The sequence below is a fragment of the Epinephelus lanceolatus genome, chromosome 13 (assembly GCF_041903045.1).
Source record: "Epinephelus lanceolatus isolate andai-2023 chromosome 13, ASM4190304v1, whole genome shotgun sequence".
NCBI classification, from domain to species: Eukaryota; Metazoa; Chordata; class Actinopteri; order Perciformes; family Serranidae; genus Epinephelus; species Epinephelus lanceolatus.
This window is the reverse complement of record NC_135746.1, coordinates 11,869,508-11,888,391: the sequence shown is the minus strand read 5'-3', so window position 1 is coordinate 11,888,391 and position 18,884 is coordinate 11,869,508. Positions and strand designations below refer to the sequence as shown.

Genomic DNA, 18,884 nt, shown 5'->3' with positions numbered 1-18,884 from the left:
ATATCTATTTTTCTTGTACACAAACAAAAGTTCCTGTTTACATTAAGTGTTTCTAACTAAAATGCATTGTGTGCCCTTGAGGTTTCACAGGTGTGTTGAATGCATCTCCATCCCCATAAAAAATATTTGCAAAGCCGATTTTTAAACACTTAAAATACTTAAGTTTACATCTATATTTAGTAGCTCACAGCCCTTCTGTGATGACATCATAATTGGGTCTACTTTCTACACTGTAAAAAAGAATCCACTGGTTTAACTTCAAATAAATGAAGGTAACAATTTGCATGCTTCTTTTTAACGTAATTATCATTATTATCGAGTCAATCCTATGAGACCAACATGATTTGCTTTGACATCAAAAGGCTTAATCAAGCTGAACCAATTTAACATAAACCGAAAGCTGTGGCAATATAGTGATGAAATTATTTTATTTGATATTTTAACTTATTACTTTAATTTAGCTCTACTCAGAAATGTCAAAAAATGTTTCTTTGATTTTGACCAACTTTTTAAATACGCTGTCAACTGACTAAAACACGTTAATGAAACACACCTAATTTTTTACAGTGACAAACATATTTATTTAAGCATTATCCACTAACTATGCAAAATGTCAAAATTCAGTTTGAAGTACTGTACCAACTAGAGGTCGACCGATTTAAGGTTTGGACAATTACTTGGCACAAATAGGACTTAATATAAACTACTGTTGATGGCAGAACGTGGCTCCGATAGTGGCCTATAGCTGTGACCTCCACTTGTCACATGGCTTTTGCACAGAGTGGCCCACATGCAGATACAACATAATGTGTGCTTTAGATAATTTGTATGATATAAATGAAAGTGAACTAATGTAGGACAACTTTACGTCTTTATTAAGGGCATAATAAGGTTGGTGGTTATATAATAGCATCATGTGGTCTCTGCATTCTGCCACAGCAAGCATGGTCAGTATGATTTCCCAGGGATTAAGTAGAGAGCCACTAGCAACATGCGTGAAATTAATTTCTGATAATCTAAACGACTATTAACTTATTATTACCTCTACTAAAACATTAGTATTTGTTTAAAATAATTTGGGCTGTAAGTCAGAAAACTATATATAAAAAAAGGTTACAGCCTGAACCACCTAGACTTCTATGAAATTATGAAGGCGTAGATGTAATGGAGAATCTGACCTTTTTGTTCAAGCTGCAAGTAGCAGATTTCAGACATATTTGCTTAAATGGAAACAATACTTCAGCACTGTTGAACCTGGCTATTAAATTTCATATATATTTTATTTAAGGGTGCAATAATTAAATATAAGTTCCCAACCATTGTCACTTAAAGAAAATGTGACGTTTTTTTCTCCATATCCCAGTCTGTCCCCAACATCTCCTTAACTGCTTTTGTCCCCTTTATTTGCTTGTGTTTGTGTGTTTTTTATTTTTTGAATTCGTTGCCTTCCTGTTTTTTCATTTATTGATTGATTGTATGTTTTATTTTGTTTAGAGTTTCCTTTTTTGAGCTCATATATTTGAAAAAATATACAAAGAGTAATGATGAGAATGGTCTGTGGTTTACAAACAGGATGTCCTTTTTCTCAGTTTCTCTCAATAAAAACTATTTGTGGCATTTTCATATTTCTATGATATTGTTTGGAAAATTGAGACATCCCTTGGGTACAAAAAGGAAACAGGAGGGTTTTAATCTTATCCATAAATGTGTGCAATTGTAAGAGGCTACGTCTTCGATTTATCATACAGCTCTAATTTGCACATGTTCCAGAGATGTAATTAAACTAAACAGGGACTTCTGCAGATCTATTGTTCCAGCCTGCCTTGGCTTTCTTAATGCTTCCTTTATGCACACAGATGAGGCCGTGAGATAGATCCTGAAAAACAGCAAACACAAACATGACTGGACAATGGCACAGTGTTCTCATGATAACACTATCAAACATCAGGCTCTCCTCTCTGAGGCTCTTTATCTGGCCGCGGAGAATCTACCTGTATCCTCTCATTTCTGCAACAAAAGTTTGGCATGTTTCTACACTGCTCCTCCAGGTGCCTCTCATACTTTCATCTGATGAACGCGGCATGAATAGAGCTAAGAGCGGCGGCCCTATCTTTGTTATGAACTCTTCAGAAAGCAACACAAGGATGAAAGCATCTGCAGGATCCACTGATACATGCTGCAGTTTTAGGATTTATTTTCCCCTGCACTGGCACGTTATGGTCCTTGCAAACAAACACAGTCTAATTTTACACTAATCTCTCTCTGGGATTTTAAACTCTGTGATCTTGATGTTACTTTCACCTTTTCCTGGGAGTTCTCCCTTTGGTGGAGATAGGATAGATACTATTCAACATGCCATGTGTTCATTGCTTTCCCCCTTGTGTTTAATTATATTTGATTTTGTGCTGCTATTTGTTTGTGGCTCATTGTAGATTAATTAGACTTAGGCTAGATTTTGGCTCATAACGTGTTGTCCTTTGAGGCTGAGCTTTTGATAAAGGATCAAAAAGCCTAGTTATAAATATATTTATCTGAGCACTATTTGAAGTGGAATTTCCTGTCGGCCATGCGGCCATTTTTATTTTTTAATCAAGCCACAAACACATGTCACAAACAGACATGAGGGCAATTTAGGTTGATTTGTGCAGTTGTGTAACCTACTTTCTGCTGGAATGAGACTTCTATTGGTATTCACCATAGACTGTAGTAAGAGCTCCTCGCCGGGGGTGTCGCTGTGTTCATTCTCGCGAGATTACCAAACAGGAAGCGAAGAAGGCGAAGGTCAGGAATCAAACATGGCAGCTCGCTGTATGTTGAGGTCTGTGTGGACCTCGTTTGCAGGCTTAAACTTAGGTGCCACAGCCTCCAAGGTGACGCTTCAACAGAGGATAAATGTTCCCCAGCTGTCAGCTTTAACTATTCAGAGCCGAGGGATCCGCCAAGGTGAGCATTATCTTTAACGGCTAAGATGTTAGCATCAGTGTTAGCTAGCTAACGTTTTAGCGCACCAATGCTAGCTAGCTAACGTTCATCATCAAGTCTCCTGTAATGTCGTATTTTATCTAGTTTGCTTATTGTTACGTTTTTCTAATAGATGTGTTATATGTGATGGTGGCAGTATATATGTTATTGTTATTTGTAATAATAATGTTTTTTGAAAAAGAAAACATGTTGACGTTAGCTAACGTTAGCTTAGCATGTTAGCGTAAATACAATAACAGTGATTGAAGGAATGTCAGCAGAGTTATTTCACTTCAGAAAGACATGCGTTCAACTCCAAATAAATACCGACTTGCTTTATCGGAAGAGCAGCAACCATCGTGAAAAACTAACGTTAAATTCAGCTGTTAGTAGAAGATATATGTCCATTGAGGCTGTCTTCCCTCTTGACATCTTGTCGTGTAACTAAATGTATTTGATGCCTCCTGCTCCTGACTGTAAATGTCCTTAAATCTGCTGTTCATGTTTTTAAATATTCATACACTGCTGAATAGACTCTTTGGTTTTATTTCATAATAAACAAATGTATATGACACAAAGTTAGCCTCACTTAATCACACTTTGAGTCAAAATTATTGTTCGTTAACACTGTTGTTCCCTTGTTGTCAAGCTCATTGTAAGCAGGCTAATGATTGTATCAGATGTCACATCAGCTCAAAATGTACAAACATTAAAAAGGCAGTAAAGAAAAATAGGTATTACATTTATGATGAAGGCCTAACATCATTTTATGTCTGTTTCACAGTGGTGGTGACGAAGGAGGGTAAAACAACAACGGTAAGTGACACCATACTCTGATGTGAAACTGATAATTATAACGTACATGTATGCTATCTTTTGGAGTTTTTTTTCGTTGGTAGATATATAAAGCCCTTTACCAGTTTTATCTGGGCTAAGTACACAGTGTTCTGATGTTTAAGCACTTAGAGATGCACGATAATATGAACACGTCAGCAGTATCGTGTTTAAATCGGCCAACATGCTTTTTCTTAATTTACACAATTAATTAATATTACATGCACTGAAAAGTATTGTATTTCATGATTCCATCTGCTGGTGGGCCATCACGATATGTATGCATAATATGATGTTAATTGTACCACAGAAGAGACTTGTCGATCGATAAAATTATGAGGGGGAAAAAGTGGATATATCGGTATCGGCCAAATAAATCGTTACATAGCGGCATATTGGATATCGGCAAAATAATGAATATCATGCATCCCTCTAAGCACTATGAAATAAAACATGAAACTTTATTAATTGTGGCATTTTACTGAATTCTGAACTAGTGATGAGCAGAAATATATATGTATATTTATTGTATTTCTCAAATTCCTGATTGCTTTGACTTGTATTGCACAATATGAGGCTGTTGACTAGAGAAACAAATTAAAAGGTAAATAGAGCAAAATATACCGTCTTGTTATAATGTGGATGTTTCAATAAAAAAAACAACAACACTGTGCAATACATGAAAATCACCAGTGATCCATCATCAAAATAAAAATGGGGAGTATGTGTGCAGTTGGTATTTTTTATCTAGTTGGAGAAATGTACTTATCAAAATGTGCAATTATACACATCATTGACATTTCAAAGGTGTCATCTAAGCATCAAGATTACATCATTGCAGTACAGAGCATAGCAGCATGACATGCGGAGGCACAGCTCTATGACCAACAGTTACAGTTAGCTAGGGTAGTTGGACAGAGGGATTATGCATTCTCTTACTGCACATGTAAATATAAACTTGACAAGGAACCTTCCATAACTTTGTATTTCACTAACTGTCTGTCAGGTTGAAGGAAAAATACTGGACGTTCCAGCAGCACCAGAGCCTCCAAACCCCGAAGCCAAGTGTCCCATCTACAGATGGAACTTGCAGCACAAATATAACTACACGGTAAATGCCTCCACCGACATGTGCTGACTTGACGTTATGGAAAGTGCATCAGCTGTTTATTGTGTCTGGTTTTCTTTCTCTTTTATTCCCAGGATGTCTTGTTGCTCAGTCAGTTCATCAGGTCAGATGGAGGGATGTTGCCGAATAGAGTCACTGGTCTCTGTCCACAGGAGCATCGCAAAATTGCCATCTGTGTTCAGATGGCTCACAGAGCAGGTCAGTGTCACTGTACGCCCCGTGTTTGTGTTTTTAATAGTTAATAATTTCCACCTCTGCATTTTAATTATATTGATTCAGGCATTTAAAAAGGGTGAATTAATCAACTTTTTTTTGTTTTTTTTAATAGCAGACCAAAGTGCTGTAACTAAATTTTGTCCGCCTGTCATGATGCTGGGTATAACTGATTTTTCAGGGCTGCGATCCTTACATTTAAGACTAAGGAAATGTGTTGCATTTCTGCTTGATTATTGACCGAAATGCTTGTATAATTATCAAATCTGTCAACAGTTGTCCTTTAATTGGTTAATTGACATAGTTTCAGCACTGTTGATTTTAAAGACATTGAGCACGGTTACATGCGCACAATAATCAGATAACTGAATAATCAGGTAATGGTAATGATCCGATTTGACGCGTTTACGTGCACTTCAATAATCTGATAATCAGAAAAACCTGGTTTACATGATTCAGTCCTTAAGTTGGATTTCTCCTCAAGTACAAGTACTTCCTGTTACCGTAGGTACTCATATCCTTGAAAAACCTTGAAAAGTACGCAAGTCATATATTTGCAAAATAAAGCACTCATCATGCTGACAGCTTATATTCTTACAGTACTGTTTGTTTTTATCATTAACAAATACATGTGAGAGTATTCTAATGTGTAGTTTATCAATGTGGAGCCAATTTTACACACTTTGGGTAGATTTGGAGTAAACGTACTGCAAAGTGCAATATACAAGTGTATTGTATATAAACTTGTCACACAAAGTGCATAACATATAAGTAAGATAAAATAAAAGTGACAATTTAAACACTGAGAATATAAAAATATATTATTTTCTGTCAAATCTTTATCTGAAAGGAAACAAAAACTGTCAGATTAACGTAGTGGAGTAGAAAGTACAATATTTCCCTCTAAAATGTAGTGGAGTGGGAGTATAAAATAGCAAAACCCGAAAGAAACCAGATTAAAGGGTATACATGCACCGAATAATCTTGACTATTGGGGAAAAAGCTAGATGTATTTATCTGATTTCTCATAATCAGATAATGGCGTTTATCTGATAAAGCCTATCGGATTATGCTGTTTACATGACCACTTGAATAATCAAGTAACTCCAGAAATCAGATAATGATCGGTTTATTAGTGTGCATGTAAACGCGCTCATTGTTACCCTCTCACTTAAACTGTGCTAAAACAGACGATAAGGCTGGTAAAAGTGTTGATGCGGTGGTTCAACTGTGCTAGTTCCTTGGATTAGTGTGAAACTTAAAGCTGCAGTTGGTAACTTGTATGAAAGTAACGTTTTGTCCTGTTAGCTAAAACTGTCACTACGTCCACACAGCAGTACATGAGACAGATAATCTGAAAAAAATCATGTCCCTCCTTGTTGCGCTTGGCATTGGCTAGAATTCACCACGCAAACTTAAACAACCGGTCAGAGCCAAGGGTTTTCTTGTCTCCGATTTTTTTTTTTTTTGAAACCCATTTTAGTGTACTGTTTAGCTGTAAAGTGAGAACGTTTGGTACGGCCAGTGGGCAGTGCCTGGTTTTCGTTTGACTGTTGTAAATATGGCAGCTGGGTCACAAATGTTCTCATTTTACAGCTAAACAGTTTACTAAAATATGTTTCTGAGGTAAAAAATAGGCAATGCAGTAACAAAATCTTGATTCATATTTGGTCAGCACTGCCTCGTTTAACAATTTGACCAGTTCATGAACAGGGATTAAAAGCTGTGTTAGAGACACCTCTGCTCTGATTGGTTGCTTTCATTCACGTGTGGTGGATTCTAGCAAATGCCATTAAAGGTACTATGAGGAGGTAAACAAACATGATTTTTTTTTCATAGGTTATGTGTTATTACTGTCAGGATATAGTGACAGTTACAGCAAATATGACAACTTTCTGTTGGACCTTTAAATGAAGTACATAATTGTGACTTTTGTTTCTCTGTGTTTCAGGTCTGCTCCCCGACCACAGACCCAAACTTCCAGAGGGCCACGTCCCAAAGAAGCCCAAACAAAAACTTAACAGGTAATACATACGCGTCTTCTTAAATAAGTTTTTCATCATCATCTATCGTTAACACCAGAGCCAGTGCAATTGATCTACCAACCATTTTCTGTTGTACAGATACTTGACTCGTTGGTCCGTTAACTCCGTGAAACCCATCTACAAAAAGGGACTAAAGTGGTGTAAGAAGCGCATGGCTGTTGGTCACCCAATACTCCAGAGCAATGTGCGTTACGGTGTCAAACCCTTAAACGTGAAACACTGAAGGACAGGAAGTCTGATGTATCAGTGCAGCAGCTGGACAAGAGTGGGCGGAACCTTTCTATCTGAGGACGCACTTTCAGCTGGGTTGTCATCCCGCTCTGGGAAAAAGGCCTAAAAGCTTCATCCATCTGTATTTATTCTTCCCTCTTGTTTATGAAGCTGAGCTCAATCTTTTAATGCTCGGCTCCACCCAGAACCATCTATCCTGTCCGCTGGTTTTCAAAAAGCCCTTGAAGTGAACTCGCTGACAAGCGACTGTGAGTAACAACTGGGTCAGTGTCACAGTTTTCAAAGTAGGTGGTATATTGACTGTGTAAACTCAAGGCAACACAGATGTGCAAATAAAATGTGTGTGTTTACTTCTGTGTCTCAGCGTGTGTTTACTGTATAGGACTAGCTTTTATACATCAGATCAAAAAGCTTGTAGACACAAACTACATAACTGTACCTCTTTAGTTTATTTGTTATAAGACAACATAAACAAAAATCCTGCAATATGTTACACAGAGTACATTTTAAGGGTTGATGTGAACATAGATATGAGAATTTCATAGCTTGAAATAAGTGTAAGATGTCCTTTTATATCATGAAGGGAAGGTCCAAATTCTTGGTCCCATCACCGATGTAGATGTAACCGTGCTGTGGCGTCATTGGCACGTGGTAGAAGGTCAGGCCAAGCCACAACAGGCTGCGAAGCACGCACACTTTGCTGGCATATTCAAACTGAAGGCTCCAGGATCCTACACACAAACAAAGAAGGGTTGCTGTAAACTATGCATGTTAACTGCAGGAAGCTGGAGGAGATAATGACACGCACATCACGTGGGTGCAAGACTATCAAAGAACAGCCTACGTCAAGGGAAGAAGTGACTCCTGCACACCTACTTCATGCCACAAATGTTTAACCGAGACCACGTTTAGATGCTACTTAGATGTTCATTGAGTCGAAATGTTTGAAAAGTTGAAACCACACTTAAAATGCACAACAGGCTGACAGGCTCTGTGATGGCAGCTGTGGTTAACCATGTAAATCACTGAGGGTGGTAAAACAGATGACAATAAACAATAAAATTCAGAGGGAAAAACAGGAATACAAAGGCTGCACTTGTGTTTTTCGCTGTTTCATCACCACTACAAATGCAGCTGTAGCCAGTATCTCACTATCACTATCATCATTCATATTTTAAGAAGCTACAAATTATATTCAGCCACAAAATAAACCTGAAAAGCTGGAAATCAGAACAAAAGTACAGAGAGTTGTTGCACAGAGATGATACACCGTTTCATCTAGTTGCATTGGTGTGAACCGGCAAGTTTTTAGAACAGCACATTGCAAGTAGCTGCCTGTTGCAACTCCTCTCTTCTCGAATCTTTGGTCTGAACTGAGCTTTTAAGGAACAGTGTGTAAGATTCAGGGGGGTTTAGTGGCATCTATCGGTGAGGACTGCAGATTGAAACCAGCTGAAACTTCTCTCAGTTGGGATTCCTTAAGTGTTGTTTGTGCAGGAGGTTTTTAACAGAAGCCAAATTATCTCCAGAGGTCTCTTCTTCTCCTAAACAAATAGAACAGGAGATTTAAACCTGTAAAAACACTAAATAAAGCAGTTTCACGTTAAAATACGTTCTCAGCATGTCACAGAAAGGCCGCCACCCCAGCACCTGCTAATATGTGCTCATCTATTTCCTCTGATAACTTATTGTGTGTTCAGCTTATTCCTGACGCAGATGTCCTGGAAGTTTTTACTGGAAGCCAAATTATCCGCAGAGGTCAATTCTTCTCCAAAACAAACAGGCCCAGTGATTTAAACCAGTAAAAACACTTAATAAAGCAGTTTTGTGTCACATGGCAGTGTTTTTCCAACAACGTTTGGCACGTCAGAGACGGGCCGCTAGCCTAGAACCTGCTAATGATCGCTCACCTTTTTTCCCTGATAACTTAAGATCCAGATGTTCAATATCCGCAGAGTTCTCCTCCGCTCCAAACCAAACAAACCAGGTGATTAAAACCGGTAAAAACACTGAATACAGCAGTTTTATGTTAAAAAAAAATCAATGTTTTCCAATGCTCTTATCGCAGAGGGGCTTCTAACTATGGTGGCAGACGTTTTAAGTTTGTCTGTTTGGGGCTACTGTAGAACCTGGCAGTGCAACATGGTGATCTCAGCAGATTGTTTTCAGGTGATTATACACTAAAAACAGTTATTGTATTATATCCCATTTAGGTCAAATTCCAGTTAGGAAAAAATCCCAACCAAGTTGCCACATCATTAACCGGAATTGAAACAGAGATAATCTTTGGAGTCCAAGAAAATTATAGTCTACACATGTTTGAGGCAGCCAAGGGATGCTTCTATAAATCAAGCCCTTGTGCCTTTGATATCTTCAGTCTAACCTGTTTCCCAATAATTTAGGGTATGACCATGAACCCGAGATCCTGGGAACCAAGGAGCAAGAACTGGATCTGCCAGTATGTAAACATAAAAAGCCCTCTGATTGATGCTATTACACAAAGGAAGATGATTCAGACAAATTAGACGATTGTTAAACCACTTTTTTGTCTTTGAAGTGATCTGGCAAAGCATGAATCAACAAGAAGTAGAAACATGTTTGGTGCCTAACTGTATGACTGCGGGAGGAGAAACCTGCAGCCATAAATCAGGAGTTGGAAACAGTTTGCAGGAGTGTTGTGGAAAAGAGGGGAAGCCCAACTCAGGGTCTCAGAGGAAAGCACCTGTCTTTTAGAGGAGATACATCATACCGCATTTTCCACACAGCCCCGGTTTGAAAATTGTTAACTCATTCCTCCTTTTCAGCGTGCAATCTGCTGCTGAGCCGGCTGCAGCGAGTGTGGCGCTGAGACAGCTGGGTAATGTCGGCTGAGGTGATGACACCGCTGACATCCGTATCAACTCGAGGAACACACACAAACATATACACATGTGGAAGCCCTCTTAAATCGGACATCTGTTGTGTGTTAGTTCACAGGCGCTAAACATTTCTTTTCTTTCACACACATGCGTCTACTTCACCTACATTGACTGTGACCTCGAGTTCATCCAGCTGAAACCTCCAAACTATTCATATTATTTTCACAGTATCCATGTTTGCTATTGTTTGCCACTTGGGTTTGATTTTTCCAGCATGTGTAGTGCCGTTCAGCAGCCCAGATGTCTGAGCTTCCCACCAGGATTTGAATACGCAAACCTGAGAGACTCATCATCATAATAAGCTTTCAACTGCATTACTACACATGATATATTTGACCCACCCCCCCCAAAAAAAGAAAGACCGTACAGAATACAGGGGAATAGGCCTTTTTCCACAGAAGACATTTTGACATGTCACAGTAGGAAAAAACTGGTAAAAAATTAAATGAATGACGGCTGAATTCCATTTAGCTGTTTTGATTTCAGGATCTCATGCATGCTCACTGTCACACTCACTGGGACTCTTGCAGAGAAAAGAACCATCGTTGGTGTCATTAGTAACACCTGAGCTTTTCCAACTATGACAGGTCAAAATGTCTGCTGTGATAAAGGTCTAGTACCCTCCTCAAGAAAGAATTAACAACTTCATCGTCTTTGAATGTTGAAAATTTAACCGCAACACTTTGGTTTTTGCTCCCATTTTTCAAACGAGATCTACAACTTTTTTCATTCTCTCAAATTTTGGTCGCATATTTCTTAAAATCCGTGTTAGCACTTCTCTAAGATAATCCGTCCACCTGACGGGTAGTGATTAAACGGCATTATTACTACCCAGGTGTGCCTTGGGATGGTCACAATAAAAGGCCACTCTAATATATGCAGTTTGATCACAACACAATGACACAGATGTCGCGAGTTTTGTGCGAGCGTGCCGTTGGCATGCTGATTGTAAGAATGTCCACCAGAGCTGTTCATTTCACGAGCCGTCTCCAGTATCGTTTCTGAGAATTTGGCAGTACATCCAAACGCCCTCACAACCTTAGGACCTCCACATCCTGCATCTTCACCTGGGAGATTGTCTGAGACCAGCCACCCAAACAGCTGATGCAATAGGCTCGCAAAACCGAAGAACTTCTGTACAAACTGTTGGAAACCGTCTCAGGGGAGCTCATCTGCATGCAGGTCGTCCTCACCAGGGTCTTGACCTGTCAGCAGTTTGTCGACTCGTGCCCGACTTCAGTGAGCAACTGCTCAAGTTAGAAGGCATCTGGTACTTTGGAGAAGAGTTCTCTTTACAGATGAATCCCAGTTTACACTGTACTAGGCAGATGGCGCCTAAGGGTGAACGGAATGCTGATTCAGACAGCCTCATGGTGGCAGTGGGATTATGGTATGGGCTGGCATTAGCTACGGACAACAAAAACAGGTGCATTTTATTGATGGCAGTTTGAATGCACAGAGATACCGTGACGAGATCCTCAGACACATTGTCACGCCATTCAGCTGCCGCCATGACCTCATGTTGCAGCAAGATAATGCACGGCCCCATGTTGCAAGGAGCTGTGCACAATTCCCAGAAGCTAAAAACATTCCAGCTCTTCTATGGCCTTCATATTCACCAGACATGTCACCCGTGGAGCATGTTTGGGATGCTCTGGATCAGTGTGTACAGCACGGTGCTCCAGTTCCTGCCAATATCCAGCAACTTCACACAGCCCACAGGAGATGTGTCGTACTGCTTGTAACACCGTCCTGACCCAACAGCATTGCTGTGGAAACACTGGGCCCTAACTAACTACTGGAACTACTATTAGCTCTCTTGATACTGTTAGCGGTGTCAGCACGGCCAGTGGTGCTAACATATTTAACAGTTCTAAAGAGGTTTTGCCACCCTAAATGAACCCGCTTACTCTCCGTAGCTACCTGCAGGGGAGATTAGAGGGTGGCCACCATGTGCTGCAGCAGTGCCATTCCAGGACGGCACTACAAGTACTCACCAAATGAGTGGCGCTGCAAGCTAACTCCAACCTGACCCGGACAGTTCGCAGTTTGATGCGGACAAGGCTAACGTTAGCTAACCACTGGAGACTGGGGGGTGTGCAGTGGGCGCTATGTTTCAGCATGTTAACGTGTCGAGCCGGCAGTCTGTCAGCAAGGCCAACAGAAAATAAAATTAAAGGGAAGATATTTACAACACAAAACATTAAAATGTCACCACCTTTTAGTGGACAGTGCTTTGAGATGCAGCGCTAAAGCTAACGTCATTTTGTTTGTTTTTTTCCCGTAAAAATAAACTGCTTAATTACTGCTTAATTTTTTGTACCTCTTTAAAAATCAAAATATGAGTGTCTTGATTTGCAAATGGTGGTCACATCAGATACTGATTCTTAAGGGTATCTGTGACCATAGCTGCATTTCTGTAGCACTAGTGATGTGAAATCGTAATAATGTTTACGTTTTGAGTTCAAACTGCACATTTTAGAGTGGCTTTTTTAATTGTGACCATCCCAAGGCACAACTGTGTAGTCACGACGTTGTTTAATCAGCATCTTGATTAGCCACACCTGTCAGGTGGATGGATTATCTTAACAAAGAAGTGCTCACTAACATGGATTTTAATGAAGTCCTTTGGCCTTATAATGTGAAAAATGGGAGCAAAAACAAAAGTGTTGCTTTTTGTTTAGTGGTGTTTGATTTCTTACAGATGTTCACAATCCCATTACTTATTTAACATCAGTTTGCCTTTAGGTGGTCCTATTTCCGTTTTCTGGTTTCAGTCCTGGTTTTTATGTTGATAGTAGAATGACGTGTAATTTTCCGATGAAGAACTTGTGGCCTGAGTCTCAGTAGGTGGGCACTGGACATCTGATTACTGTACCACTATATGCAAACCTTCTTCCAACATATTCCCAGAAAACTTTTTCCATCATGGCAGGTTTCTTGATGTTTTAGATTAATGAATTTATTTTATCAGATAGCCTTGATTAACCAACCATTTTACAGTTAGAATGATTCATTTGTTTTCACTTGGAAGAAACACGTCAGTTGAATCACCATAATGGCTCGTGTTGAAATTACACTTCATTTAGCTGTAATGTTGCATACGAATTGGAGCACACTAAAAAAGAAAAACCTAATGATTTACCACTGGATTCCCAGGGGAAAAAGCACACTGAACAAGACTTCATCTAAGTTTACTTAAAATTCTTAGTAGAGATGTTCCAAACTAACAATGAACTTAGTATGCTAATTGCATCATTAGTGCGATTAACGATAAACAAGATTACAGCCCCAATTCCAAAACAGCTGGGATGCTGTGTAAAACATAAATAAAAATAAAGTGCAATGATTTGCCAATCTTTTTCGAGCTGCACTGATTAAATACAGTACAAAGAGAAGATATTTAATGTTCAAACTGACTAATTTCATTGCTTTTTGAACATAATATACACAGACTCTAAATTTGATGCCTGCAACATGTTCCAAAAAAGTTGGGACAGGAGCAAGAAAAGACTGTGAAAGCTGTGAAATGCTCAGAAAACACCTGTTTGGAACACAGGTAAACAGGTTAGTTGGTAACAGGTGTTAGTATCATGACTGGGTATGAGAGGGGCATCCTCGGCAGGCTCAGTTGTTCACAAGCAAGGATGATGTACAAGTGCAGTCCATTTACCATTTACTATCTACAAATGCAAGTTAAGACTCTTACGGAAAAAAGTAAAAACCATATAATGACAGCATTCAGAAACGCTGCTGACTTCTCTGGCCCCAAGCCAGATAAACTGAGATAAACTGACACAATGAGTTGTCCCTGCCTATTCCAGCCAGACAATGCCAAACCACATTCTGCAAGTGTTACAACAGTGTGGCTTTGTAGTAAAAGAGTGCAGGTACTAGCCTGACCTGCCTGAAGTCCACACCTGTCTCCCAATGAAAATGTGTGGGGCATTAAGAAACTCAAAATATAACAGAGACCCTGGAGTGTTGAGCAACTGAAGTTGTACAGACTCTTTTACTATTTTAAGTAAATAACAAACATTTTTTTGGTGGGCGGGACTCAGCTGGAGGCAAAATAATTCTCTACGGACATTACAGAGAGAGAAATCTGTTGGCTTGTTTTAGACAATGGAATAAGATGATGCAAGCAGTGCGTTTAGTAATACTCATTCTGAGTGCCAGAGTGCACTCTGGGACAAACTGGACCGAATTCAGAGTGCTGTCGGGATGTACTGTTGGGTTATCCAGCACCACACCCCAGTTTCTGATGAGGTGGACATGATAACCCTTAAAGGGCCAGTGTGTAATATTTGGCATGGTTTATTGTCAAATCTGAATCTGAATATTCTACCCATTAATATATTTATACAAATGTATAATCACTATAAAATAAAATTTGTTTGGTTTTCATAGCCTTATAATTAATTATTATTATATATATTATATATATATATATATATATATATATATATATATATATATATATACATATATATATATATATATATATATGTATGTATAGCAAGGGCCTTGCTTTAGAGAGGTCGCCATCTTGCGCCGCCATGTATGTAAGGCAGCCCGAGCGGACAATCCAGCCAGCCAGAGAACGCGTTTCGCGTGTATAAACAAACCAACGAAGACAGCAGAAGGAAGGAAGAAGGAGGAAGAAACAGCAGAGAGTGTTAGTAGTTCGTTGGTAGAAAGTAGTGAAAAGTTTTTTTAGTTATAAAGTTTGCGAATGGACCACACTTACCACGCAACAGGAGAGAATGAACCCGAACCGTCATCTGCGAGGAAAAGAAGACGCAACTTCACTCCTTTTTAGATTTCTAAATAAATATTCACCTCGTCGCTAGATAGACCTACTCCTGAAAAACTTGTGTCTGCACAAGGCTTTTTGTCCCTATGAGGCCACCGTCATTTACCCGACGGGAGGGGTGAGCGAGTGAGCCCTGCAATCTAGAATTTGACCACTGATGTCACTGTTTTCAACCCATTTTACACACTGGCCCTTTAATACACATAACGTTATTCATCCCTACAACAGGAAATACTTTTCCCCTAACCTGATATGAAGTGTGTGCTGCACATGTGAGCATTTTTGATGATTGCCTCCGTCCAGTCCTTTCATCTTATCACATTTAACCATAGTTGTCTTTGTTTGTGTTGACGGGCAGTGAAAAAGTAAAATTTAGGTTTTGACCCATGACTCCTTCTATTCTGGCTCCCAATAACACAACAAGATGACATTTTAAGACTCCTATGTTGCCTACAGCCCTGTGGTGGAGAGGCAGGTTTTGCCTCCAGATAACAAATTGGCATCATTGCGAAGTTGGCCCTAAAACGGTCCTTATCGAGCAAGAAATGGAAGAATTTCATTTTCAAAACTTCAACAGTGAGTGTCCTCAGTTCCTGAACACTTACTGAAAAGGAAAAGGTGATGTAACACAGAGGTAAATATGGCCCTCCCAGCCTTTTTGGAATATGTTGCAGATATAAAATTCAGAATGAGTGTGTATTTTTAAAAAAAAACAAAAAAAAACAATGAAGTTTACCAGTCTTATCAGTTTTTTTTACAACGCTATAACAGCTGTGTGTTTTTGGTTCCAGATCATAGGATGATCTTTTTTTGCTCTTGTTTGAAATACTGTAGTTTTCTTCACAATACCTTTTAAATCTCAGTGATCATAAAATAAAAAAGGGGCAAGCTAAAGCTGTGTTAATACATTTCAATAACTGGAACAAACCTTGTAGGATACGCCTGTATGTGATGAATCAACTGGTGACATGTTATAGTGTGGGAAAGATTGAACTCTGTGGTCTCACCTTTAGGAATATCATCACTCAGTACATCCAGGAAGTCGACGGCTGGGTTCAAATCACCCATTTCCAGGATGGATTTCTTCTTTGGATTCTTTGCTTGGCTGAAGTGAAGGAAGTTGTCAAGCTTCCCTGCTTCTGAGTGAGACAGACCTGAGGAGCAGTGCACACTGGCACATAACTCAAACTGATTCACAGCAGTGATGATGCAACTTTTCAGCGGAATTTGGAGAAGTGTTATGAAATGTTTCCTAAAGTGCTGTTTATCATATCTGTCCAATTAAAATAAATAGCACGTTTTATGAAACACCTCGGGGTCATTCACACGCAGCAGCAAATGTTCACACCCCACAAGACACCATGTGGCAGAGTGATATATATATATTTACCACCGAAGCTGCGGTTGATCTGGACGAGGCCGTGAGGACTCCTGATGAAGGCGCCGCGTGGTATCACAGACACTTCGTCATCGATGTGATGAACTGTTACTGCTAGTCTGCTCTCCTCATTGACTTTGGTCTGAAACCAAGAACAGTCCATTACTAAGCTGGAATTCCACGGCTGTACCAATAGTGCTGATATCTGCCAGAGAAAATAAATCATTGATGCAGCTTTGAGATTAAATTTGTTCACACTAATTCTTCATGAACAAAAACACTGGTTTGTTGCAGCTGGCCTGAATTTCATGGTGAGCGTGTCTGTCATCTCTTCTTCAGTTACATCTTCTTTAGTATGTCTGATTTTGGTCCCACATCCATCCTTGCTTTAGCTTCAATAAAACTACTGCACAAACCTACAGTGCTACAAGGGCTTAGGATTTCTTTTAACATTGTAGTGCACATATGGGATTTGGGGGTCCTCCGCCAGAAAATGTACTTTTTTAAACAAAAAAAGGAAAATTTTGGAGGTGTTTTTAGGATATTATGCAATGGTTTTACTGGTCCAGCCCACCTGCAATCAAATTGGACTGTAAGTGGTCCATCGACTAAAATGAGTTTGAAACCCCTGGTCTAGGGATTCCTTAGGTATAAGACCAGGACAAGGAGAAAAACACTTGCATGAACATTTTAAGGAAACCTTAAAAATAAGACTTAAGAGTGTTTTGTGCAAATCTACTAAGGGAGCGTTTATCACACTTGAAGCGTATATTACACTTAAAGAAAAATGAGGTCTTCTTCACAACTTCAAGGATTTAAAAGAACAAAATCCAGTTTTTGCCTCCCTCTAATTCCTTCATTTGATTTACCTTCCTCCCTCCTTCCTTCCCTATTTTGCAGTAAGTAACTAAGATGCTTGGGGAAATGTGTTGGAGTAAAAGTATACATTTTATTTAGGAAATGTAGCGCAGTAAAAGTGAAAGTTGACAGAAATATAAAAAATCAAGTAAAGTACACATACTCCCAAAAAACACTGAGGTGCACACAAGTGGTATTGATCATACTCACCACCACCTCCTCTTCATCTTTCTCTCCTTGCCTGAGGATGTCACGATGCTCATACACATGTGAGGGGTCTCCTGTGAAGCGACACTTTGCAGCCTTGGACACCTCCTCCATCATAGAGTCTGTGGCAGGAGGGAGCAGGAACCAGTCCATGCAGTTGAAGCTGGACAGAAACAGACACACAGGTGTTTCACACTGTTAAGAGACATACAGTGAGACATCACCACAGTTGAGGCTCTCTCACCTGTAGAGGTTCTTTCTATCCTGCATTTCATCCTCTCCTCTCCCCTGAGCGATAAAATAATCCTCCTTTAACCCCAGTATTTTGCCCCAGAACAAGACTCGATGGAACTTGTAGTTTTTCTTCAGGAGCACTAAGGAAGTCTGCAGCGCGGTTCTCTGCTCGACGTTTAAAGTGTTTCCGCTGCCGCCAACGAGCTCCAGAGAGTAATATAACGAGTCTGAGTCCATTGTTAGAGTAATAAATTACTTTAAAACTAGTTACCTTACCGTTATCTGGCGGTTTAAACTACCTGCTTGCTAGCTAACAGCTAACCGGAGCCTTCAGGTCCGAACGCTGGTGTGGTTGCTAATGACAACAAGGCTTGTTGAGCTGGTTGTCATAGCAACGCGCCCGTTTTCTTCTCTTTCTTTTCACTTGTTTGTTTTTCACATAACTTGTCTTTTAGTAAGTCACAGTTAAAATGGAAAGTAAACTGCTAAGGTCACATTTTGTTTATATGTTTGCTTGTAGTGTTTTAGACAAACCGGAGCACGCGCGAGTCTGGGCTGACGTCATCCCCCCCGTCTTTTCAAGTGAGTGCGTGCAAGTCAGCAGGAGAGCAGGCAGCGTCCATAAATATTGACTGTATTTAGTTTAATTTGTCGCCCTGGGAGAAGAACCGGCAGCTTTCTGTCTCATCCCACACACTACTGGTGAGGAGTAAACCCTAAACCACTGCTTAGAGACAAACGTACTCATTTCACACAGGGGTGTAATTTACAGGGGGACACAGGGGGCCATGGCCCCTGCAGAAGGCAGCATGGGACCCCTCTGCCTTTATACAGTGTGAAAACTATGTTATAAATGTATTTAAGAACAGAAGACACAAGCACCAATGTGTGTAATTCTGAAGATTTGAAAAGTTGGGATGGTTATTGTATCTTATAAACTGTAGGAAATTACATAGAGAATTAATAGAGGGTATGGAGATAAGAATAGACCCTTTTAGCTTAGCTGGAGGTAAAACAGTTCTCCACAGACATCCAGCGCTACCTAGCAAGTTCTGTTGGC

At 39.7% G+C, this 18,884-nt stretch overlaps 2 protein-coding genes across 2 annotated transcripts; one reads left to right on the top strand and one right to left on the bottom strand.

Moving 5' to 3' along the window:
- The first annotated feature begins 2,752 nt into the window (after nt 1-2,752).
- mrps18a (mitochondrial ribosomal protein S18A) lies at nt 2,753-7,763 on the top strand. The gene is made up of 6 exons (XM_033648231.1): nt 2,753-2,943; nt 3,746-3,777; nt 4,802-4,906; nt 4,999-5,122; nt 7,089-7,161; nt 7,261-7,763. The coding sequence occupies exons 1-6, from the start codon at nt 2,796-2,798 to the stop codon at nt 7,403-7,405; spliced, it is 627 nt and encodes a 208-aa protein (XP_033504122.1). The 5' UTR covers nt 2,753-2,795; the 3' UTR covers nt 7,406-7,763.
- An 80-nt stretch (nt 7,764-7,843) lies between these two features.
- Nucleotides 7,844-18,505, bottom strand: rsph9 (radial spoke head component 9). Its single transcript, XM_033649161.2, has 5 exons — nt 17,835-18,505; nt 17,594-17,753; nt 16,538-16,667; nt 16,155-16,301; nt 7,844-8,144 (listed from the first exon to the last, which is right to left on the bottom strand). The coding sequence occupies exons 1-5, from the start codon at nt 18,059-18,061 to the stop codon at nt 7,984-7,986; spliced, it is 825 nt and encodes a 274-aa protein (XP_033505052.1). The 5' UTR covers nt 18,062-18,505; the 3' UTR covers nt 7,844-7,983.
- Between the last annotated feature and the right edge of the window lie 379 nt (nt 18,506-18,884).

Excerpts from the sequence above, each read along its gene's own strand:
- mrps18a (XM_033648231.1), top strand. The coding sequence starts at position 2,796 with ATGGCAGCTCGCTGTATGTTGAGGTCTGTGTGGACCTCGTTTGCAGGC. Across the intron at positions 2,944-3,745 it reads GAGCCGAGGGATCCGCCAAG|TGGTGGTGACGAAGGAGGGT; the intron begins GTGAGCATTATC and ends TCTGTTTCACAG. Across the intron at positions 7,162-7,260 it reads CCCAAACAAAAACTTAACAG|ATACTTGACTCGTTGGTCCG; the intron begins GTAATACATACG and ends TCTGTTGTACAG.
- rsph9 (XM_033649161.2), bottom strand. The coding sequence starts at position 18,061 with ATGGACTCAGACTCGTTATATTACTCTCTGGAGCTCGTTGGCGGCAGC. Across the intron at positions 16,302-16,537 it reads GATCAACCGCAGCTTCGGTG|GTCTGTCTCACTCAGAAGCA; the intron begins GTAAATATATAT and ends ACTGCTCCTCAG. Across the intron at positions 8,145-16,154 it reads GAGTGATGATATTCCTAAAG|GATCCTGGAGCCTTCAGTTT; the intron begins GTGAGACCACAG and ends GTTTGTGTGTAG.